The sequence below is a fragment of the Lynx rufus genome, unplaced genomic scaffold, assembly GCF_022079265.1.
Source record: "Lynx rufus isolate CCGP_SWC_20201006 ecotype Redwood Valley unplaced genomic scaffold, mLynRuf1.p SCAF_5, whole genome shotgun sequence".
NCBI lineage: Eukaryota > Metazoa > Chordata > Mammalia > Carnivora > Felidae > Lynx > Lynx rufus.
This window is the reverse complement of record NW_025814867.1, coordinates 60,604,774-60,629,811: the sequence shown is the minus strand read 5'-3', so window position 1 is coordinate 60,629,811 and position 25,038 is coordinate 60,604,774. Positions and strand designations below refer to the sequence as shown.

The 25,038-nt window shown below is 38.4% G+C and overlaps 1 protein-coding gene across 2 annotated transcripts in view; it reads left to right on the top strand.

Moving 5' to 3' along the window:
- WDR49 (WD repeat domain 49) overlaps nucleotides 1–25,038 on the top strand; it is a 139,353-nt gene that overhangs the window by 83,484 nt on the left and 30,831 nt on the right. The window contains exons 9-16 of one of the 2 annotated variants that reach the window (XM_047100105.1): nucleotides 625–746; nucleotides 7,826–7,852; nucleotides 12,230–12,360; nucleotides 14,488–14,586; nucleotides 16,448–16,612; nucleotides 18,615–18,802; nucleotides 19,596–19,793; nucleotides 24,204–24,385. In XM_047100105.1, coding sequence (XP_046956061.1) covers nucleotides 625–746; nucleotides 7,826–7,852; nucleotides 12,230–12,360; nucleotides 14,488–14,586; nucleotides 16,448–16,612; nucleotides 18,615–18,802; nucleotides 19,596–19,793; nucleotides 24,204–24,385 — 1,112 coding nt within the window. The remainder of the gene's footprint in view (nucleotides 1–624; nucleotides 747–7,825; nucleotides 7,853–12,229; nucleotides 12,361–14,487; nucleotides 14,587–16,447; nucleotides 16,613–18,614; nucleotides 18,803–19,595; nucleotides 19,794–24,203; nucleotides 24,386–25,038) is intronic. The other variant, XM_047100106.1, reaches the window with a different exon arrangement.

Below are 25,038 nucleotides of genomic sequence, written 5' to 3'. Positions count from 1 at the left end.
AGCAATGTTTCATAGCAGGGCTTAGTTTTAACTGCTGGTGATGTTCTGTTGTAAAGTGTCCCCATTGGGCCTGGGTCCTGACCCACTGCCTGAGGAAGTAAACTCAAGAGTTCTTCTCCTCTGTAGGACTGGGTCTGGCATCCACTAACAATAGGACATTTTACTGGGAGCAGATGGGAAACCTATACCTAAGGACTGTATTTCAGGCTCTGTATTAGATGCTTAATCCTCCAAATGTCCCAGAGGAGTAAGCTTCCTGTGTCATAAATGAGGAAACTGAAATTTAGAGCGATTTACTTAGAGAACCATGATCTCAACGCTCCAAAATGTAACTCTAAGTGATTTTGTAGTCTCCCCCTTAAAAATCCATGCTAACTAATAGCTTTTGAGTCAACCATTATTAGAATAGACGGGTAGGGTTACAAGTAGAATTATAAATATAATGGGTAAATTTAAATGGTGAGAGGATTTTCTTTAATTGTTGCATACCTTAAGTGAATCAACCCTAGTCCAGAATATAAACACAAAAGCTTAAACTAATCTGATTACCCTGTGTCGTTTTACTCACTGAAGAAGACATTTTCTTTTCTTGTCTCAAAGGTGATTTAAAATTTTCTCTTAAAGGTATGGGACTTCAATGGATACTGTCACCACACCCTAAATGTTGGGCAAGAGGGAGCTGTGGATATTTCACAGATTCTGGTTCTTAAGGAGACAATACTGGTTACAGGCTGGGAGAGGTATGAGACGCTTCATGCAAAACCGTGGGAAGGCAGAAAGAGAGTGTTTTTATTTGGATCAAAATCTACAAGATAAGACAACATAGAAACCTTGACTGATTCTGAGTCATTAACTTGCTGGTGACCTTGGTGAATGAATCTGTTTGGATTGACTGAGTGCTTAGGGCTAAAACATCACAAGATCATGGCATTAGAAGGCTTTCTTCTGGCTTTTGGAATCTTTTTCTTTAACCATTCCAGACAAGGCCCTAATACCCCTTCCTGAGTATTAACTCCAAAAGTTTCCTAAATTTTATAGTCCATAAATTCCTAAAGGAGAAATTATATTCTTTCAACTATCAAGGAAACTCATTTCTTCTTCTCTCGTTACTTATTTTAAATTGCAGCAAGGAGGGAGATAGGCTGCTGAATTGTGTTAGCACTTCCTTCGTATCAGGGCAGAGAGGGCTTTCGCAGCCCGCTTACTGTTCTCAAAGAGCAATTCTTCCATTTCATTAGAAGGAAAATTACTTTTCTTTCCTTTTCTCCTGAGAGAACTAAGGGATCATAAACAGGACCTTTTCTGTGGCATTGTATAAGCACTAGGAAAATTAAAGTGTGATATTTTCTGAAAAAATATTGTCCATAAATTCAACAGTTCACAAAATATGGCTCTAATAGGTAATTTGCCGCACATTTTCACTATGGAATTTTGATCTTCATGATTTGAAGCCAGGATTAAAATCAGATTTTATACCTAGAAAACTAACGGTATATAGTTGGGGATTTTTATCAATCACATGAAAGGCTTTTTCTTCTAATACAAATGTGCATGTGCAGATGAGAAAACATAATGCCACTTACAGCTTAGTTTTCAGGGGTAGTCTGACTATAAGGAAAGAAAGTATAATCCACGTTACTCCACTCGATATTAAGAATTAATTCAATAATCTTCGCCTTTGAAAGACAAGGCTTCTTCACATCTTGGGAACAGTCACGATCCACTAATGACTTATCTCTTAACAGACTTTTGCCTGATTATTCCTTTTGGGCTGTGGCAGTAAATAAGTTTAATTCTCAAATATTATGGTATGGTAGATGTAAAGTATATAGCTGATCCAACTTAAATTTTGAACATAACAAAAAAAATTAAAATTTATTAAGTGTAAGTCAAAACTTTGGAGGTACTGTTTTCTTAATTATAATTTTTAGATATCCATAGTTAGAAATTTGTATCAAAAGTAAGGTTTCTTTGATTGCTTGCGCAGGTCAGTTTTAAAAGATTAAATGAGTAGAGTCCTCTAAAAGTGGCCTAAAAGAACACCTGGGGTGCCTGGCTGGCTCAGTCCATAGAGCCTTGATATCTGAGTTGTGAGTTCAAGGCCCACACTGGGCATTGAACTTACTTAAAAAAAAAAAAAAAAAGTAGGCACCTGGGTGGCTCAGTCGGTTAAGTGTCTAACTCTTGATTTTGGCTCAGGTCATGATCTCACAGTTCCTGAGATTGAGCCCTATGTCAGGCTCTATGCTGACAGTGTGGAGACTGCTTGGGATTCTCTCTCTCTCTCTCTCTCTCTCTCTCTCTCTCTCTCTCTCTCTCTCCCTCTCCCTCTCCCTCTCCCCCCTCCACTCTCTCCCCCCCCACCCTGCTTGCATGCTTGTGCGTGTGTGCTCTCTCTTACTTTCTCTCAAAAATAAATGAATAAACTTAAAAAAAAAAGACAGAAAGAAAAAGGAACACTTGATGTTCTGATCTCTCTTGGCGGGTTACTTTTTTTTAATCTCAGAGAGGGAGATGTGGACAGACTGAGGTAGGAGGAACAGTTGCCACTCCCTCCATCTTTCCCCAGCTTTTTCATCTTCTGCAAGGTTGTCAAGACTTGGATCCCTTAGTTGGAACTGAAAGTTGAAGGACTGCATTCTCAATTGTGTTATTTCACTTTTATATTGGTAGATTTAAAAGTTTATTTCCTAAGTCAAAGGCCTTAGGTTAGGATACATTTTACCGGACTTTGACAGGTTCCTTTATATAAGGAGGTATTTAACAAAGGAGGCAAGTGGACACGTCAACTGTTGGGTTATAGTGGGGGGAGGATGGTCCATTGAGCCAACTCCTTGACAGTTTAGTGATTAGAGAAGAAACAACTGGATTATTGACAGCTTATTAAGCTTTCTCTTTTTTTAATGCTTATTTATTTATTTATTTATTTTGAGAGAGAGAGAGAGAGAGAGAGAGAGAGAGCAAGCAAGTGGTAGAGAGGGGCAGAGGGAGAGAGAGAATCTCAAGCAGACTCCACACTCAGCACAGATCCCAACACAGGGCTCAATCCCATGACCCAGGGATCATGGCCTGAGCCAAAATCAAGACTCAGATGCTCAACCGACTGAGCCACCCAGGCGCCCCATTAAGCTTTCTTTAAACCTAGAGAGAGGCGGCTCGAATTAAGCTGTAGCTTTAATTTTAGGCTCTATCTAACTAAAGAGATTGTTTTATAATCTTGCCCAGGATAGGATAGATATTACATTTATTGACTGAGGTACCTAAATTTGCATCTGATTTATTTTATTTATAGCGCTTTCTAGCATTAGGCCCTTTACATGTATTATCTGCCTTAGTCCTGAGCTTCATTTGAAAGGTAGGCAATATTTTGTAGATGTCTCAATCTCTATCTTCAGGTTTTAGCTCTCTAAGCTCACTTACCCATTTGCTTTCTGGACACGTCTGACTGCAATCTCAAATTCAACATATTGTAAACTGAATTTATTATTTGTTCCCCTCCTCACAATCTGCTTTGCTCTCGTGGCTTCAGAGCTTTGGTTACCAGCCAGAGACCTGAACATCCACCTTGGTTCTTCCTTCTCACTCAGCTTCACAACCAAGTAGTCTTACCTGTTTTATATTCTAAACATTTCTCAAACCTGTCCCTATTTCAACTACAACTGTATAATTCAGAGCGTCATTTCTACCTGATGAATGTCACAGCCCTTTTCTCTAGTGATACTGCCTTGTTCTTACGTTCTGCACATTTTAGCTATAATTATTTCTTTCTACAATGCATTCCATCGATGTCACTTCCTTGTTTAACACCTTTCAGAGTATCTATAAAATAATTTGAAGCCCCCTCTAGCCTGGGCCTATTCTTAGTTTCATTCTTACCCATTCTCACCTCAAATAGGAATGTGCTATCAGGGCACTCCAGGTAAACCATACTTTCCCACACCTCCTTGCCTTTATTCTCTCCCCTTCTCTAGAAATCCTTCCCCAAACATTGTTCATAGGGCTGACATTTATTCCTGCTTCAGGTCTTTGTTCATTTATCTTCTCCATCAGGACATCTCTTTTTACTCCCAGGGTGGAAATACGCCCCCTATTTGTCTGTGCTGTTTAGCTTCCTATATTTTATTTAACATCGGACTGGATTATAACATATAATGTGTGTGTGTGTGTGTGTGTGTGTGTGTGTGCGTGTGTGCACGCGTGTGCGTTTAGTGTCTGGTTCTTAGTAGATGCTCAATGATATGTGTTGAATGACTTAATTAATATTTATTAAGTAGACAGGGAATCTGAGAACTAGAGAGATTAATTATTCGTGGTCACACTCTGAATAAGAAGCAAGCAGGATAGTTATTCAAATCTATTCTCTCTTCATGATAAACCAGGAATCTAAGTATTACCAGTCCTTTTGTACAAGGGAGAAAATGAGGCTTGAAGAGGTTGGGTAGCCTGGTCAACGTTACAAAGTAGTAGACAGCTGAATTGGAACTCCATGTCAAAGTCCATACTCTTTCCACCATTCCTGAGTTACAAATGGAGTCATTAAATCCTAGAACAACTATATTCTCTTAAATAATCTGATTGAATAGGTTGGTTATGTCAATCAAAGCTAATGAATCAGTTTTGTGTGTTTGAAGAAACAAGAAACACATGTAAAAAACATGTATTATCAAATTAATACTTCAAAATTTTAGCTTACTCTTATTTTTCCTTTTTCCGTCCCACAAATATTTTTAAATGGCACCTTGGTCGAAAGTGCTGAGTTAGTAACTATGGTGGGCTGAATGTGAAGAAGCATGATTCTTGCTCTCAGGGGCATCACATTCTAACTGGGGAGTCAACTCACACAAGGCAGGATATGATAAATGCCATTGTGAAATGGTCCTAAGCAAAACCTGAATTGGAGAGCCTATGTTGGCTATCTAGAAATACATTTGTTAGGGGTGCCTGCCCTGCATGGCTCAGTTGGTTAAGCATCTGACTTCTGCTCAGGTCATGATCTCATGGCTTGTGAGTTTGAGCCCCGTGTCGGACTCTGTGCTGACAGGTCAGAGCTTGAAGCCTACTTGAGATTCTCTCTCTGCCCCTTCCCTGCTCATGCTCTGTTTGTCTCTCTCTCTCTCAAAAATAAATACATATTATGGGGCGCCTGGGTGGCGCAGTCGGTTAAGCGTCCGACTTCAGCCAGGTCACGATCTTGCGGTCTGTGAGTTCGAGCCCCGCGTCAGGCTCTGGGCTGATGGCTCAGAGCCTGGAGCCTGTTTCCGATTCTGTGTCTCCCTCTCTCTCTGCCCCTCCCCCGTTCATGCTCTGTCTCTCTCTGTCCCAAAAATAAATAAACGTTAAAAAATAAATAAATAAATAAATAAATAAATAAATAAATAAATAAATAAATATTAAAAAAATTTAGAAATACATTTGTTAATATCAAGAGAATATGTTAAATCTTTTAAAAAGAAGCCCCAAATTCAGAACTTCTAGAAACATGTTTCTTTTTAAAAAAAAATTTTTTTTTCAACGTTTATTTATTTTTGGGACAGAGAGAGACAGAGCATGAACGGGGGAGGGGCAGAGAGAGAGGGAGACACAGAATTGGAAACAGGCTCCAGGCTCTGAGCCATCAGCCCAGAGCCCGACGCGGGGCTCGAACTCCCGGACCGCGAGATCGTGACCTGTCTGAAGTCGGATGCTTAACCGACTGCGCCACCCAGGCGCCCCTAGAAACGTGTTTCTTACCATTTTAGGCAAAATATATTTAGAGACAAAGTTGTGAGTTGACATAGGGCCAATTAAATAATGCCCGGTTAAATATCCGGTCATATTTACATTGGTGAAATTATATGAATAGATGATCGATTAACTTTGCATTTGCATATAATATTTATAGTTCTGGCAACATCAAATAATCATAATAGTTCAAGATTTTATCTTGCCCTAAAGTTCTATGATTCTATACTTTTTAAAAATAGACTAAAGCTTTTAGTTTCTCCCACTTTATTTCTTTCCTTCCTGTTAAAGGAAAAACCTCTGTTTAAGAAGGTTTTATCTCTGTAAAATATCTAGACTCATACAAATATAAAAATAATATTTTGTACAATTTCAAGTAGTTCTGGAAATATTGATAGCATCTTTCACAAAGCTCTGTAAAAGTAGGTGCTCAATAAATAGCTGTTGATATCATTTGATTTAGAAAAGTATTTTTAAGGAAAATTAGATTAGGGATTTGAAGTTCCTCAACAATAAAACTTATCTATCAGGAGATATTAAATTCTTAATAATTGCTTTACTTTGGTACTATACTTCTATGTGACTCAATTGGTTTCTATTATTAGGATGAGAACCAGAATGAAAATTTCCAAAGTTTAACTTGCTCTGAATAACCATGTTGGAAGTCAGGAGGGGGCAGGTATGTTGGAAAATCACAAATAGCCCTCAAATCATATTTTGCGATGGTTTTAGTGTCCGAAATTTGACACCACAAATTTTAGGAAAAAGAATAAAAATGAACGGATTTATATCGAACACATTCTGAGATACTTCTTTTAAGCCTAAAAGGCAATGGACTGAACACGGATAGAGTCTTATAATAGGACTAACAACACATGAGCAATTAGCCTCTAAGGGAACAGATAGTTGGTTGTGTTTTTTTGTTCTCTCCATGACAACTTCTACAGGATAAGTTTTGGTAGAAGGTATTTTCCCAGCTCATTCATCCTAAAAGAGGTTTTTGGTGTTTTTTTTTTTCCCTCCAAATATTTTTTTTTCTTTTTTGTATTTTTTTGTTCTTGTCAGGTAAACTAATTTTGTTCTCACAGAATTGGTCATTATATCTACATTCTGAATGAGAGGTCTGATCGTCTTCACAGATGACACAGTGACTCAGGATCTCAGATGGGTATGGGATGAAACTAGTAAACTCCTTCAATGTCAAAAGAACAAATCTCTCAGACTCCTCAAATGCCTTAAAATTGGCTCATTCTGCACTTCAATTTAACTCCTGGCAAAAGTACAAACTTAAAAAAAAAAGCTATCTTTGAAATGGACAAAGTAAGAAATGCAGTGTGGATTCTTAAGGTATTTTAAGGATAACTGTCACTTCAATGGAAAGATTCAGGTTAGGTTTTAAGGGAAAGGTGGCAGCTAATTAGTTTCTCAACATTTTGACACACAAGGTCAAATACCAGAAGGGATAGTTTTTACACCATCTTGGGAAAAGCATTTTGTGCCTTTGGGTCGTACAACCTAAATATATGTAGTTAATATGGGTATCTTGGCAAAAAGACATTTGACATTGACTTTTGACTGAGAGGTAATAGAAGAGATATAGGATTGACTTCTTCCCTCTCACTCCCATTCTGCTCTCTCCATTCCCAAAAAGTAATCTCTTCAACCAAACTTATCAATAGGTAAAGAAAAAATTAAAAATATATGCATGTAAAGCTCTTATGAGATTCACGGCAATTTCAGAACTGCAGAATACCTTATTTATAATATCTTACCTTGCTAAGCCTCATAGTAATATTATTAAAAGAATATTAGTATTAAAATTATTGATTTTTTTAAAGAAAGAATAATTCATACATCAATTCTGCAAATATTTATTAAATGCCTATTATGTGCTAGGTACTAGTCTAAGCACTGGTGATACAGGAAAGAAAAAAAAAGTCCCCGCTCCCCTAGAGCTTATTTCTGGTAGCAGAGACAGTAAGTAAACAGACAAATAAATATAGACCACAATATCACATGATCATAAAGAGAAATGACGTAGGGTGAGGGATGAAAGACTCAACGGAGAGTCTTCTTTATTTTATCTTTTAATTTAAATCAAGTTTTATTCTGATTGGAAAACTCCAAGTAAGTAGTGCTACCCACTTCAAATTTTCTTTTATTTATTCAAATATGTGTAGCATACAGTATTAGATTAGTTTCAGGTGCACAATACAGTGGTTCGACAATTCTATGCATTACTCTGTACTCATCATGGTAAGTATACTCTTGATCCCCTGTACATATTTTACCCATCTGCCCCACCAATTTCTCCTTTGGAAACCACTAGTTTGCTCTCTATATTTAATAGCTTTTTGGGGTTTCTGTCTTTTTTTCCTTGTTCATTTATTTTGTTTCTTAACTTCTACATAGGAATGAAATCATAGGGTATTTGTCTTCCTCTGACTGGCTTATTTCACCTAGCGTTATACCCTCCAGATCCATCCATGTTGTTGCAAATGACAAGATTTCGTTCTTTTTTATGGCTGAGCAATATTTCATTTTATATGTTTATATATACATTTTTTTATACAGATCTTCTTTATCCATTTATTCATGGATGGACACTTGGATTGCTTCCATATTTTGGCTATTATAAATAATGCTGCAATAAAGATTGGGGTGCATATATCTTTTTGAATTAGTGTTCATTTTATTGAGTAAATACCGAGGAGTGGAATTATTGGATCATATGGTAATTCCATTTTTAAGTTTTTGAGGAACTGTCTCCACAGTGGCTGTACCATTTTACATTCTTACCAACAGTGCATGGTGGGGGGGGGGTCCTTTTTCTCTACATCCTCAGCAACACTGTTCTTTTACATGGTTTTAGCCATTCTGACAAGTGTGAGGTGATATATCATTGTGGTTTTGATGTGCATTTCCTTGATGATCAGTGACCTTTTCAGGTGTCTGTTGGCAATCCTTATGTCTTCTTGGGACAAAAGTCTATTCATATCCTCTGCCCATTTTAACTTGGAATTATTTGCCTTTTTGGTGTTGAGTTGTATAAGTTTTTTAAAATATATTTTGGATATTAACCCTCAAGGAAGAGTGTTTAGAGAGGGTAGTCACAAAAGACTTACTTAAGGAAGTGACATTTGGACAGAGAATTTTTCATTCACTTATTTGACAAATATCTATTGAACACTCAATATGAGTAGGTCACAATGCCTGCTATTGTGGTATTGTAGAGTAAGACAAGATTCCTTGTTTCTGAGAATTTGTAATCTAGCAGGGGAGTATAGCTATATAATATTCATTACATGTTATAAGTAAAATGTGAACAGTGTAAGATGTGTAAGATGAGATGAGAAGAAGGAAATATTTCTTTCAACTCTAGTTATTAAGGAAGTCTACCAGAACAAGATGAGTCTTAGATAATGAGTATATGGATGGATAGATGTGGGACTGTATGTGAAAGGAAATCCATAGAGAGATGGATGAGCACACCATGAATGAAAACGAAGCAGCTAGAAATGTGAAGGGTGCTTAGAGAACAGTAAAGATATCATTTGTGTTGAACAAGAAAGTGTGCTTCAGGGGCACCTGGGTGGCTCAGTCAGTTAAGCGTCTGACTTCAGGTCAGGTCATGATCTCACGGTTCGTGGGTTTGAGCCTCACGCCGGACCCTATGCTGACAGCTCAGAGCCTAGAGCCTGCTTCGGATTCTGTGTCTCCCACTCTCTCTGCCCCTCCCTGACTCGTGCTCTTTCTCTGTCTCTCAAAAATAAATAAACATATTTTTTTCTTAAATAAGAAAGTGTGCTTCAGAAGCTTAGCCTTTGAATACCTCTAGTAGTTCAAACAGTTCCTGTAATCATGACATTTATTTGAAGCCTTGTATTCTACTTAAAATTTTTTTTTCAATGTTTTATTTATTTTTGAGAGAGAGAGAGAGAGCGAGAGAGAGAGAGAGAGCACGAGCAGGGGAGGGGCAGAGAGAGAGGGAGACACGAATCCGAAGACAGGCTCCAGGCTCTGAGCTGTCAGCACAGAGCCCGACATGGGGCTCGAATCCAGGAACGATGAGATCATGACCTGACCTGAAGTCAGATGCTTAATGGACTGAGCCACCCAGGCGCCCTGGAGCCACCCAGACACCCCTCTACTTTTTAAATCCAGATTAATTTTGCATTCTATTACATAAATTCATTTATCCTTATTTTAAAATAAAAAATATTTCCCCCAAACTCTTTTACATAAAATTAACACTTAGGAAGGTGAGCCATATTTATCCTATGGCTCCCAGTAGCTCTGTCAAATATTTAGCTGGACATTCACATTTGACTTTGAATATCAAGGATACAGGAATAGAGAGAACTAATTCTAAAATTGTAGATTAGACCCAAAAAGTATTGGGCTTTGAATGTAGGCCCACACATTTAAAATTTGCCCTGTAGAGAATGGAAAACTAGTAAATTTTTTTTAAAGGGGCATTAGACTTATATTTGACCGGACTGTTCCCTCTGCGTATCGTGCCCTCCTCTTCCAAATACCAGCCATCTGTTATGGTCCAGCTCAAATATGACCCCTCACTCAGCTTTCTGTGCTTTCTATATCTGGACTTCCACAGCAATTGATCAGTACTTCCTTGGCATTTGCCACATTTCACTTTTCATTTTAGTCATTTTTATGCTCATGGCTCTATCCCCTGCAGCACCTGACTATGGACTTCCAGGTGGAAACCAGAAATGCCTGTAAAATGAATATATATTAAAAGTCCCCAATGGAATGATTAATCCAGAAAGGGTAGACTAAAGGCAATGAAATTGGTCAAGTGCCTGTTGCAATTATTCAACGATGAGGTTGTGACCACTGAACTAGGAAGCTGTCATTGGTTGTTTAAAATAAAAAGGAATGAGGGGCGCCTGGGTGGCTCAGTGGGTTGAGTGACCCACTTTGGCTCAGGTCATTATCTCATAGCTCGTGAGTTCGAGCCCCGCATCGGGCTCTGTGCTGACAGCTCGGAGCTTGGAGCCTGCTTCGGGTTCTGTGTCTCCCTCTCTCTGTGCCCCTAACCCCCTTGCATTCTGTCTCTGTCTCTCTCAAAAATAAATAAACATTAAAAAAAATTTTTTAAATGAAAAGAAATGAATATGGTGACATCTCACAGAGGTGGAATCTAAGCATTTGATGTGCCTAAGGAAGAGAAACACACAGGAAGCTGGGGTGCTGGTAACTGTTAACCAAAGTAGGGAATTTAGGATCCACACCTGGTGTGGAGGGAAGATGAAAAATTTGGATTTCTTGATATTTTGCTGATGGGAAATTATATGAAATTGTCAGCTGGCAAATGGAGCTTCTCAGCACTGGGAAAAGTTATGAATGTAGATAAATTGTAGAGCCATTTGTAGAGAAGCAAGATTGCAACTTACAGCGGTATGTGGATTCCCTGCACAAGCCCACTTGGGTAGAGAGAGAGTAACAGAGAAGTGACAGTAAGGAGCATCCATAGTAAAAGAAGGGGAGAAAGAATGGAAGGGGGGATAGAGAATAGGGAATGAAAGATCAGGAAGTCAGGAAGAGAAGTGGGATGTACTAGAAAGAAAAGAATTCTCAGGAGGAGAAAGCCACATCCTTCAGAGTGAGGAGCTGCTGTGATAGAGCAATTGGGAGACCTTTGGAGCGGTAGGAATAGAAGCAGGATTTCGGGTAGGTGAAGAGAGAGTGCGGGTGGAGACCCCAAGCCTGTGTTTGTAAATGCTCATTTGAGATGTGTATGCCTCTAGAAGGAGAGAGACTTAGTACAATCTGGTAGCCAGAACTTAAATCATCAAGTGGAAACAAGGTGGCATTGATGCCTCCACAATTTAATTTTCATGCTCCTCCCTTCTTTACTAGGCACCAGGCATTTCATTTTCTGCCCATCCTGGCCTGTCAAATTCACAGCAGTGCCCCAAGATATTGGCTTTTTTAAAACTATTATTTCTGTTCAAAATGTACCTGTCCAGAGTCCTATTCCCTTGGAGTGGCATTTTCTAAGTGGGTTTCACAAATGATAGCTCTTCGAAATGCTATATGAAAAAGGACTCTGTGGTCAGGTAAGTCTGGAAAATGCCACAGGGAATGTTAACATGTTAGCTCTTCTGGAATCTCTAATGAAAAGAAAGCTTACTGATTTTGTTCAAACTACCAAATATTATTTCTTCGCAGACTCATGTCATTTTTTATTGTTACTGTCAAATAAGTCTTTGTGGTTCCATGATACCCATATGGGGAGATGTTGTTTAGAGTCTTGGTGGTGGATAATTGATCTGATAAATGCATACATGTTTAATGTTAATGACTGTGAAAAGGTAATTAACTTTCTGGTATTAAATATTCATAATATACCAGAGAATTCAAAGAGAAATAAAAAAAAGTTTAGCGTAGGAAGTTCAGGATTGTGGATGACAAATGGATGTTGGCTACTCAATGTCTATATCACATTTGGTTTCACAGCTAAATTTTACTTCCTTTTTACTAGGGCTATTACTGTGTTCCGTCTACAAAACTTCAATCAATATTTCATCCAGCCTGAGAAATGGAAAGGTGGAATACAGCACTGTGATGATATCTTGTGTGCTGCATTTTTACCTCCACAAACTCTTGTTACAGGTTAATTGAACCTTCACTTGACAACCGGTGGTTGAAAGTTTGGTTTCTTTTGGCTCAGTCACTTTTAAAAAAGTCTTTTCAGAACTACAAAATGGACGACTTTCTTGAAGAATTGGCCTTTGCCCTTACAGCTACCCTTGGTCCTTATCTCTAGGGCAATATATTAGTGGCTACGCCTGTCAGCTCTTGAACATGGCTATCTGGCTTTCGATCCTGGTGCTACCACTTACCAATGCATCCTATCGAACACGTTATTTAAACTGTAATCATAGCCTTCTCTGGCTAACAATAATCTATCAATATCTTGGTTTAAAGTGAAGACTGAGTAAGATAATCTGTGTAAGGGCTTAATACAGTGCGTGACACACAGTAAGCTTATCAGTAAATGGTTAGCTTTTATTTTTATTGTCCTTTTCCCAGAAGCAGCATTAGGGATGATGGGAACGAATCACACTTCTCTGGCACTCAGATATTTCGTAATGGGAACGTACTAACCCTTTGACACAATGTAGCCTAAGTAATGTTGGTTAAATACTGACCTCACAAAATGTCTACAAATCCAAGCAAGCTCTTAAAAGGTTCCATGGGCATGCTTTGATGTGACAAATGAAAGAGGATCAGAAATCATTGTATCGTTTCTGGCCAAAGAAAACAAGTTATAAAAATAGATTGCACCATGAAATGATAGAGTCCATATATTGACAAGCTAATTTTTTTTAATAGAACCCAAAATGTCATCAATTAAGAGGAATGAAAACTTATAATAAAAAAGCCAGGAAGTCTGTGACATGTTACGATATGAGGCTTACAGCTCTGTGTACACTTAAATTTCCACTGTCTTCAGGACTTACCTGATTACTTTCCAGTAGGGCCAACTCTGCAGTTGAATTTGCTTGATAGCTGCTGAAAGTCCATCTCTGCAGGGAGAATGACATACCGAAATGTGATGGAGACAAATCAGCTATAAGGCTGCGTCTTTGTATTGTGAAAGTGTCATAAGAGGCCCTTATAATTGGTGGGTAGATGATTTCTCCATTCGTTATCGTCCCTTCAGTCCTATGTGAAAATGTTTGGTCAAGCACCTTACAACATAAGCCTTTCAAAATCATAGGAGAAGATGGATATTCCCCCATACAGCTAATCCATGCAAATCCATCATCCTTGGCCAAGATTTGAGTTACACAGGTTACCCCTTCCAGAACAATACAGAGTTTAGTATGTATCACTCTCTTTCTCCAAATCCCAAGAAAGACACCATTTGTACATCGCACTCAAACTTGGCTCTTCTGTTCTCCTCTTCACTTGACGTTGACTCTCTGCTCAGTAGGGAGCGCTCCTCACTGAGCCACTAAGAGCAGCAGTCTGGTCATGTATTGCTTCTCCCTGGGACAAGTTTGGTCATACTGAGTCTCACTATTTGGGCTTTTCTATATTGTCTGCGATGAGCAATAGGGAAGGACTTTCTATAGGGAAAATTTTAGAATTGGAGAAAGCATTATTAAGTAAAGAATATAGGAGGGAGGGAAGGAAAAGAAAACATGTCTGCGTGTACACACACACACACACACACACACAAGAAAAGGTGAATAGATGCAGGAAACAGAAACCTAGAATGATTTGATTTGCTTCCTTCACTCAATAAAAAAAGCATAATGATTATTAGGAATTGTACTTATAATATGCTAGGCACTATTCTAAGTACTTTCTGTTTTTCACAACAACCCTATGAAATAAATACAATTTTTAATCCAGTTTTATAGGTGAAGAAATTGTGGCATTAGGTAGAGTTAAATAACTTGCCCACATTTGCACAGCCAGTAGGTGGTAGAACGGGGAATCAAACTCAAGTTGTTTAATTACAAAGCCCTTATTCTGAATGACTGATTACTATAAAATAAAAAGATATGACGGTAATTTCTATCACAGTGAATACACAGGTGTGCTATGAGGAGGATAAGTTCTAAAGTTTAATCAAAGTACCGGTTATTCACTCGTGTTTCCAAAAATACAGAGTACCTACTATGTGCCAGACTCTGCATAAGGTACTAATGATAATGACTTCTCATTGCGGTTGCTCATATTTTCTAACTTTCTGACAATTTACATTCGCCATCCTGGCTCATACAGGAAGCTATGATGGAGAAATTATTCTGTGGAACAACAACACAGAAAACGCTCACTACGTCCTTCACCCTGATTACCAGAGGCTGCTAAAATCAAAATGGGGTGAGTGCAAGTTTGAAACTAAAATAAGGTGGCTGAATCAAACCACAGTAGGCTTAGCTGTTTATGCATGTACCTGATACAGCTTGCTCCTAAATTATAGATGATTGGCTATAAGCACAAGGGATTAGTGATACCGTTGTCTTGTCAAAGTGACTAAAAAGAACCTTGAGATTTCCTTGGCTTAGCAAATTCTCCATGGCGTGCTGTTTCTTGCCTTTATGCCACATCAGCTTTTCTGAATTACTGACAGCAGGGAGCAGGCCTCTCATTTCCATCTAGTTTAGTTTTTGCCTATAAACCTCACCAAATTGCCTTTGAGTGAAACTTGGTACCCCTCAGTAGGAAAATAGGAACTCGTGTTCGCTTGATAGGCCGCTCAGGCTCAGTCTAGAGCTTGTATTAAATATTATGCCACCTGGAAATCTTAAATTATTTCTTGCTTTAGAAACCTGTGAGGAGCATGAGACGGAAGTATATTGTATTTTATGGGAGTTTAGCAGAGCACATGAATATTTTATACTTAAGCAAAATGTCTTGACAATTGCCTTTCACATTTTATTTCAGTTTCCTTAGATACTGAAGATTTTTCCTTAGACTTATTTATTTAGGTAATGAATATGTCATTCCTCACAGCCCGGTGAGGTTCTATTGTCTCAATTGGATAAACTCACAGAGCTGAATGGGACCGTAGGAAAGGACAGGTCATCAGATAAAGCTTTTTGTGTGTGAAAACTGAGGGAGTAATTTGTTAAGAATAAGCCCTTAGGAGATTTAGGGCTTGCTTACCTGCAGCCACAAGGCTCTGGCCTGTTTTATGTGCCAAGACCTAAGCACCAGGGTTCATTTGAATCCTCCACGGAGAGGGTGCAGTTCTGCTTTTTCCTCTGCCTGCAGGAGAATGATGTCTTGCTGTTACGGCAAACCTAATTGTGGCTACAATGAAAACCACAGAGAGATAGATAAGAAAAATGGGTAATATCAGACTTCTAAAAGACAGAGGAGGCATTGCGATGGATGTCTTGCTTTGAAATTTTGAAGATATTCCTGTATAGATTTTTCATAACTATGCACACACTGTTCATAGATTCTGAATATTCCCAGTTCTTAGTGTGGCCTGGAGATGATGTCACGTGATAATTAAAGGACCACTGGGAATGCCCTCTCCAGGTTAATTCCCTAGCAAACAATACTGCTAAGAATGATCATTTAAATATATATTTTTTTAATTTTTTTTTTTAACGTTTATTTGTTTTTGAGACAGAGAGAGACAGAGCATGAACAGGGGAGGGGCAGAGAGAGAGGGAGACACAGAATCTGAAACGGGCTCCAGGCTCTGAGCTGTCAGCACAGAGCCCGACGCGGGGCTCGAACTCACTGATCGTGAGATCGTGACCTGAGCCAAAGTCGGCCGCTTAACCGACTGAGCCACCCAGGCGCCCCTCATTTAAATATATTTAAATAGTCATTATAGCTCATGTTCATTACATTATTTGCAAGATTAATATTAATGATTGATAAGCTGAAAATGCTATGATATTAGAATCACATTTGTCTGGAACCCATCAGGATTTCTAAGATGTTAACAGTGACAACGAAATGAAGTCCCTATTAATTCATATCAAGGGAAAACACATTAAGTGTGTATGTAATATGCAAAACAGAATGGAATCAAATGAGCCTTTCAAGTCGGTGTTGAAGAAGTGCATAGCGGAAGGTTCAAAGGATGTTGACTGGAAGCCTTTTGTGAGACTTGATAGACTCACCAGAGACCGTGAGGGAGGCGGGCCTCTTGTTTTGCATATGCATCTGTTTGAAGAGCAGATTCTCCTCGTGAAGACACCTAGCTTTGTATCCATCACAGATACAGAGCCTCAGAAGCTTCTCAGTGCTGGGAGGAGCCACTCTGCCTGCCCCAGTGCAAACCAGGCTACCCTGGGACCCTGCTCCTTTGAGACAAACACCACATACAATAATGCTGTTGTGAGGCTTTGCATCCTTGAAGCAAGAAAAAACACTGCACAGACAGGTAAAATATATATTTCGAGTTTGATCGTACATGGATATATTTGTAAACCATTGGAAAAGGGAGCAATGAAGACAGTTTATTCCTATCTAGGTCCTATAGAGCTTGACTTTGTGTAGCTAATAATCAGTGCTGGGTCATGGGAGGTCACAGGCCACAGCAAACAAGGTCAGGGTTCAGGAGGAAGGATCCAGGAGCAGGAACCAGACTACACCCGACGTTTGATTTATACAGTGCTGTATAGGTCAGGAGCAGAGTGGGAAAACTCTGGCAAACAATTAGATATGGGTGACAATCAGAATTACTGTTTTAGCCATGGCTTAAGGAAGTCTGGGAGGGTAGAGGGTACAGCAAGAAATATGCTTCAAATATATGAGCCAAGGCTCAGGTCTACATGTGCCAGAAGGATAGAGTCTGAGACTTTGCTGGCACCTAGTATCAAAATGGGCTAGGAGAAAATAGTAGGAATCTTGGAGATTAGGGCAATAGCAGAATTTGAAATAACTGCTGATCCTAGGTCAAGAGAGCTGCTTGCTTTTTTCTTAATTTTTTTTTTTTTTTTTTTTTTTTGTTAATGCTTTGGGTATCATTACCAGTTAGGCCTACTTTCCAGAATAAGTCAGAGTCCTGGTTTTTAGGATAGATTCCAGAGTACTTAGGATAGAGCTGTTGCTGAGCTGTATGCTAAGACTGTTGCCATCATATCACTTACTGTAATTGTTTGATATTATGTAAATGAAATAACCATTTGCTTAATTTCCACCTTGTTTTCAGTGCCTATGTTAGCATAGTGTTGACACAGCCTACATCTTCCCCAAATAAAAATCTGCTTTTGAGAATAATGCATCCTTTTTACCTTTTATCTAAAATTTATCTTTTTTCGTAATAGTAGGCAAATACATTTAATAATGTTAGGTATCTAGACATATAGGTATTATATGTTTGAAAAAATGAACATATCTGAGCTGTGTTTTCCATATTTATTTTCCCATATTCAGTTTGCAACTAGGAAATATGCATGATTTGCATATAAAAATTTGCACCATTAAAAAAATCAATAAAGGTATATCCTTATAGAATTTTAGACACCTGGCGGAGTATTCAGGATAGACTTTGACATGGTTAGATTCTAACACTCTCTATTTTCTAGAACTCACTTATAGTCACAAAATGAACTATTATCCTGAAATTGCTCTCATTTCCTCAACACTAATTCTTCTTAATGTTATCAGTATTCCCAAATTGTTTCCACTGAAGCGGCTACACGCCATTATTTCTACCTTAAACAGATATGATTGTTAATCGGCAGTACATTTGTGAAGTAAATTGAAAGTCATCTACAGATTTATCAAATAATAATAGGAACTTTGCCACAGAAGAATAATTTAGGTAGAGTGCTTCTACAAGGCATATGAAAATAGAAAATGAAAAGGTTAGTTCTAGGCCTGTGAACCAAAAGAGTATTCCATAAGGGGTTCTAATGAATTCTTGATGAAAAATGAAAAACAAGCTCATAAATAGAATCCTAAGCATGATGCCACATAGAGTAATTAATAACTATGCTGCTCTAACTAAATATATGCATCCAGCTCTGTGCAGGAGGAATTTTCCTTGTTTGATATATGTGTCCGCTGGGTTATTAAGAAAGATGAGTTTATGTAACTGGAGTATTATAACATCTTTGTAAATTTATTTGGAGTAACAAATGAAGTCTATCTAGCTTTAAAAACCCAGTTTTATCGAAATAATGAATGGAGGAAAAGGAACTCAATGTAATGGATCATCTTGCCTTTCCTATCTCATTTAATACTCCACCCAAACCAGTAAGGGTACCATAGGATTATGTCCATTTTATATTTGAGAGAGTGAAAGTGCTGGAAATTGGTATCAGGGCTGCCTACCTCTCCAACATCCTTATGCTTCCCACAGGGTGAGCCACTGAAGATATTTTTTCTCTGGTGTTTGTTGTCACATTTTCCTAATTAGGTGTTCTCTTATATGTTAGGAGGAGCTAACCTGGTCTCATGTGGAGGTTCTGGCTATGTCAGGTTCTGGGACACATTTAAGAAGCAACTTCTGGCTGAATTTTTGGCTCATGGTGGAGTTGGATCCATTATTATGTCTACTGATAAGTCAAACCAATACCTTGCCACAGGAGATCTGGATGGACAGTTGAAAATCTGGAATATAGAGGTAAATTGAAAGAATTCTCATGTTTATTATTTTCGATTGCCTTTGACGGCAGACAACTATGAGTTCGGTTTTGTCTGTGTCCTGGGTAAGGGAAGACATGATCAGCCTGAGTATTTTAATGGAAACATTTACATGCTTTAAGCAGAGAAATTTCTTCCATGATGTTTGGAGAAAACTAGATTTTTCTCAATATTGAAAATCTTCTGCTAATATGTTGTCAAGTCAGTCACCGAATTCAGAAACGCGGTATTGTCAGGTACTGCAGCATTGTTTGAGCATAAATAATTAGGACGTACCTTATTTGAAATGAGATTGTAAACCTCATTTAGAAAGAGTACTGGCCCTTCATCCAACATTATTGTCCTCTTGAATTGGTTTGGGATTTTTCTGTCACTGATAAACTGCTGAATTTTCTAATAATATTATAAAATCGTACAATTGCATAAAATTGTACAATTGTACAATACACATCTATATACACATGATAAAGTTCATCTCTATCAAATAACTGACTTCCCTGTTCACTTTTTCTTCTTGTCATTCTTTCTTTCTTCCTTTCTTTCAATGTCTCGAGTTAGGCAAATCGGTTAGAAACTTTTTTTTTTTTGAAACTTAATACCATTTTTCTGAACTCTTTATCATGAACTATTCTTTTGCATTTGGAGAATAGATTATTATTCCCAAGTGTCCTTTTTTTTCATTTCCGTATCAGATGTTTTAAGAAAAAGTGTTATGTCACTGGAAGAATTTAATATTTGGACTTTTTAGAATGCTGGCATTTCTTTTTATTCAGGAGTACTGTCTTAATTCCAGTAAGAGCAAAATCACACAGGCCCCAACTCTGATAAGATCATTCCGACCTCATGAAGCCCGGATAAGTTCCTTAGAGATGTGTAAGCCGGGCGGCCGCCTACTGATTATCTCCTCCTCTGCAGACTGCAGCATTTGTGTGACTGACGTCTTCGGTGCTCCTGTCTGGATCTTTGGTCAGGTAGAAATATTGCTTCTTTGTTATTCTAGTATTTACGTGACATGTAGTATGAAGTTGGGCTGATTTCTATTTGAATCTCATCGGCTGTTAATATTCATTAGCCATGAAAGAACTGACTTCCATTTCTAGAGCTGTAGCTCCAGGCGTCTCTTGTCCTGTTTACCAGTAACCATGACAGTTCCATCAAGTGGAAGACTCTGGAGACATGGAAAGATGGTGGCTGTATACAGCTCAAAATGTTCCAGGATTGCTGAGAAAAGTTTCTCCTCTAAAATAAATGAAGTTCTTCCATTTCAATGCTTAGTAAAAATACAATGTAGAAAAAATTACCATGTTGTTCTTAAACAGATAGAAGACAATGTCAATTAATAATCAAGGTAATAATGAAATATGGAAAATTTTAGAAAAAAACAAACCTTCTTATTCTATGTCTGATTTCCTCCTGTCAAAATAACAATAGCGAACATTTGCTGAGTTTTTCCTATGTGAGTGAGGTCTTGTTCTAGGTCTCCCATGAATTATCTCATGTAATTATAATTGCTCATCCAATGAGGGAGGAGCTCTCATGATTCCCATTTTACAAATGGGAAAACAGGTACAGAGTTTCAATAAATCTCCTGAGCCCACAGAGGCTAATAAGTAGTAGAATTTGGCTTTTAACTCAAGCTGGCTCATTTCAGAGCTCATGGTTTTAACCTCTTCCTCCTATGAAACTAAGCTCTCATGTATACCTGCCTACTAAGAGAAATGGAAGTTGCGGGGATGGTAGAAAGGAAATATTAATTGTCTCACATTTCTTTTATCCTTTCCATTTATTTTCATGGGAACTCTGTTCGTGTTTTCTTTGTGATTTGGGGTACAAAATTACAGACCTGTTTCTTTTTTTTTTTAATTTTTTTAAATGTTTATTTATTTTTGACAGAGAGAGAGAGAGAGAGACAGAGACAGAGACAGAGACAGAGCATGAGTGGGGGAGGGGCAGAGAGAGAGAGACACACACACAGACTCCGAAGCAGGCTCCAGGCTCTGAGCTGTCAGCACACAGCCCAACGCGGGGCTTGAACTCACAGTCCGTGAGATCGTGACCTGAGCTGAAGTCAGATGCTCAACTGACTGAGCCGCCCAGGCGCCCCAGACCTGTTTCAACCAGTACTATTGAAGCATGGTGACGTGAGGTCAGGCTGAAACCTTTATTTCTGTCTGGCTCACTGCCTGGGTTCTATCCTGCAGCCCCCATTGCCACTCATGCCATGAGAACACAGCAACTATCTTCATGCTGGAAGACAAAATATGTTGCTGCTCTGTTTTTCAATCAGTTTGATGATGTCAACCTGTCCCAAAAGAATTTTATCCAACCCTATGGGACACAAAGGGTGATGGTAAATCAGAAAATAATCTGGGATGGTGGGCCCATATTTGGCTGGGTAATATGGGAGCCCCAAGGTAACACTCAAGAGCTGTAGAGTGTCTTCTGCCCTGTACCCAAGGCAAGTGCTAGACTTTCCCCAGTCAGGAAAAAGAGCATCTGAGTGGGAACTCAAATGGGTATTGTGTGTAGGTGTGTGGTAAGTGAGACAGAGGAGCACAGCTGGCATTCTGAGCACAAAATGAGTTGGAAAGATGCTTCTGTAAGTGAGGAAGTTAATGCAGTGCTGAATTGCTGTATGCCATGCCTCATGGGCTCCGGAGAGATGAGGTAGAGGTTAGAACAACAGGTAAAGAAACAAAGCGTCCTCAAGTGGCTGATACCTGGAGTGTAGTTCTTTAGATGGGGCTGAAGCAAGAAATAGGCCCATTCTAGGTGTGGGTGCCATATTGTGCCCACCAAACAGAATCTGTGGCTAAATTTTATTTTGGTGAAGAAGCATGTGCTAGTAAAATTGTTCATTTTTATGCCTTTGATTTTTGTCCTTAGCTGTTTTATAAAGTCTTTGTATTTTGAAGGATTTTAGCCTCAAAAAGCCCGTGTAAAAATAGTTCGGTATTTTCCTTATGTTCAAGACAGGAAAAAGAGCCACCAGAGCTGGGATAGTCCTAGAAAGTAAAGGCTGGCAGACTTGGGGACAGCTGGATTTCCTGGTCTCTTCTGCTTGAGTTTTTTTTTTTTTTTTTGGTCATTGTTGTTTTTGTGTTTTGTTTTGTTTTGTTTTCCCTTGAGAGCTCACTTTGATCAAGCTGTCTTGAATATAGGTGCCGCTAGTCCCAAGGGGAAAGGGTAGGGTGAGAAGAAAAGAGAGGAGGGGGGAAGGGAAGACAATAAATTAGTTGATACTGGAAAATAGCAGTTTTGAATGTCCTTCTCATGGTGTGTAAGAAGAGGCACTCTTTTGGAGAAAGAACAGAAGGATATGGAAGGCAGATGGTAATGCATAGATAAGAAGGAGAAGAGACCCAATTAGTCAACATACTATGATTAGAACAGTTTTTGCTAAACAAACTTGATGTGTACAGTGTCATGACTTTTGCCTTACATTTGAATGTTACATTTGTGTTTCAGTTGAATTAATTCTGGCCTAGCAGTTCTAAAAATAGGAACAAAAACAACAATGTACTTTAATTTCCCACATTAAGACTTAATTTTCCAGTCACATGCAGTCTGATTAAAATATTTAAAATTTAGTGCCAGGTGATTGAATATATATCATGGATGCAGTTATTATTTTCAGAAGTGTAAATAACTTTTATAACGTACCTATGGATCTGTGGTTGGTTTTCAAGTTAGATTTTGGAAAGTAAAGGTGTGGTATGTCTATTTCTAGCACTGGAAAATGGGGTGGGGATGATGTTTTTGTGGAGATACACTTGTCCCAGGTGACTGTCAGATGATTGTATTATCGAAAGAAATTAGGGGTCACATGCATGCCTTCGGTGCCCCTCTTTGCACACTAACGGCAGTGGTATTGGGCAGAATGTGCTCATTGGCACCTCTCCTCCTGGTCCTGTGGGGGCCAGTGAGTTTGGTTGTGACTATTCACCCAGTGTGTAAAATTTGACTTAGTTGCTCATTTTTTTAAGTTTATTTATTTTGAGAGAGAGAGGGAATGTACATGAATGGGGGAGGGGCAGAGAGAGAGAGCGTGAAGGACAGAATCCCAAGCACGGGGCTCGATTTCATAAACTTGTGAGATCATGACCTGAGCTGCAATTAAGAGTTGGATGCTTAACCAACTGAGGCCCCCGGATGCCCAACTTGGTTGCTCATATTTAAACAATTAAAGATTTCATACCAGATCCAGATTTCTTGCTTCTCTTGAAAAAGAACATGTCAGTCCCTGAGAGTAACTATAAAATGGGTTCTCTGTAATTCACTGTCGTCCCACTTTTCCCATTGATGATGAGCACTGGGGCTGAACTTCATTTGCTACTTATCACCTTATATGAGGCTTGATTCATTCATTGGCATTATCTTCCCGGCCCCTGTAGCCATTTTACTATGCAATATCTGCTGACAAGTTATCAGTTTATAGGCCACACAGATATCCTGGGGATGCCTAATTCCCTCATATCACACATATCATGCATTCTGGTGTATATAATAGGAATTGACATAAGACAAGGAAATTGATTCTGTTTTTCAAATATAAAATAGAATGTCAATGAGAGCTTCTGCTAGGTGGAAACGTATTAAGACTTATAGCCAAATTTTGTGAAAACTAGCATGTAACATATTTTCTGGAAGGAAATGCTCAATAATTTGATTGGTTTTTGAGATATTTTTAGGAAGATGCAAAGAAAGCAGTTGTATGAAAAATTGACTGGTAATTTTTTGGTAAAAGTTTTGTTTTTCTTTTTGGTAAGCATACATCTTGCTATTCAAGAATTTAAAGTGGGAATGCCAGTTTTTTTGTAGTTCATTATCTTTTCAGAGAATGTTTGTTTCTTACAACACTTAGTCCCGTCTACATTTATTAAGGTTACGTGTAACAAATATCATATGATTTCACTCATATGTGGAATTTAAGAAATCAAACATGAACATAGGAGAAGGGAAGGAAAAATAAGATAAAAACAGAGAGGAAGGCAAACCATAAGAGACTTAAAATAGAGAACAAACTGAGGGTTGTTGGAGGGGTATTGGGTTGGGGGATGGGCTAACTGGGTGATGGGCATTAAGGAGGGCACTTGTTGGGATGAGCACTGGGTATTATATGCAGGAGATGAATCACTGGGTTCTACTCCTGAAACCAATACTACATTGTATGTTAACTAGCTTGAATTTAAATAAATAAATTTAAAAAATAAAGTTACATATATATGCCTCATCTCCCTTATAAAACTGTAATGACTTTGAAGAACCACACTTCATTAATTTTTTGTGTGTGTACCCAGGACTTCAGTTAATAAGTGTAGCACATAAACGTTCAAGAAAAATAAATGTCATAAAAATAAAATAATGGTCTGTTTTTTCAGGAAAAGCACTGGCAAATTGAAAACAGTTTTTCCCTTCCTAAAAGGGATACTAATGTAATGAAAAGTGAGAGTCAAGAAGAAAGCGTAAGAGAAATTTCTTTACTTTCTAAGGAGGAATCATGTTTAGACCTACCAGGACGTTCTCTACTTGATAAGAAAAACAAAGATGGCTCCACATACAAGTAAGTAATTTTAAGTGTCACCTGGATGCCAACTGGAGTCTAGATAAGACCTAAGTAAGATTGACCCAAACTTCCTTCTGTTCTACATGGAATATCCAATGACTGCTTCAAGGATGTGTGTGGTGGGGGGAGAATTTATATTTTCAGGATTATAGCTGGTTTGATTTCTTGTCTCCATTTCTATTCAGGATCTTCTAGTCTTCTGTTTCTGCTCCATCATCAATCTAATTGTGGAAATTAGCCCTTTTCCCCAAAAACGATACACCGTATGTGTGTATGTATGTACGTATCTATCTCAAAATGTATGTCAGATTTGCTCCTGGATTTGGTAACATGTACAGGGGTTTATATGACAGAGGTTCAAAGAGCTTACCTTTGAGTCTTAGATATGACTCTCCTTTTAACTCTTGCCTTTTCTTCATTTGTTCAGCCTTTTCTTCTCTTCACCCCGCTCTGCTAGATCCCATTCTTACACATTCCTCTTACTCTCTAATGCCAGGGAGTTTTACTGATTTCTTTTGTCTCCTACACTGTTGCTAACCCATGCCCTCGTAATTCCATCTTTCAGACTCAAAAACTATTGTTTTTGAAAGGCTGATTTTATTCATTGTATTTTCTTTGATACAGATGAAAGCAAAATTTTTACCATGTGC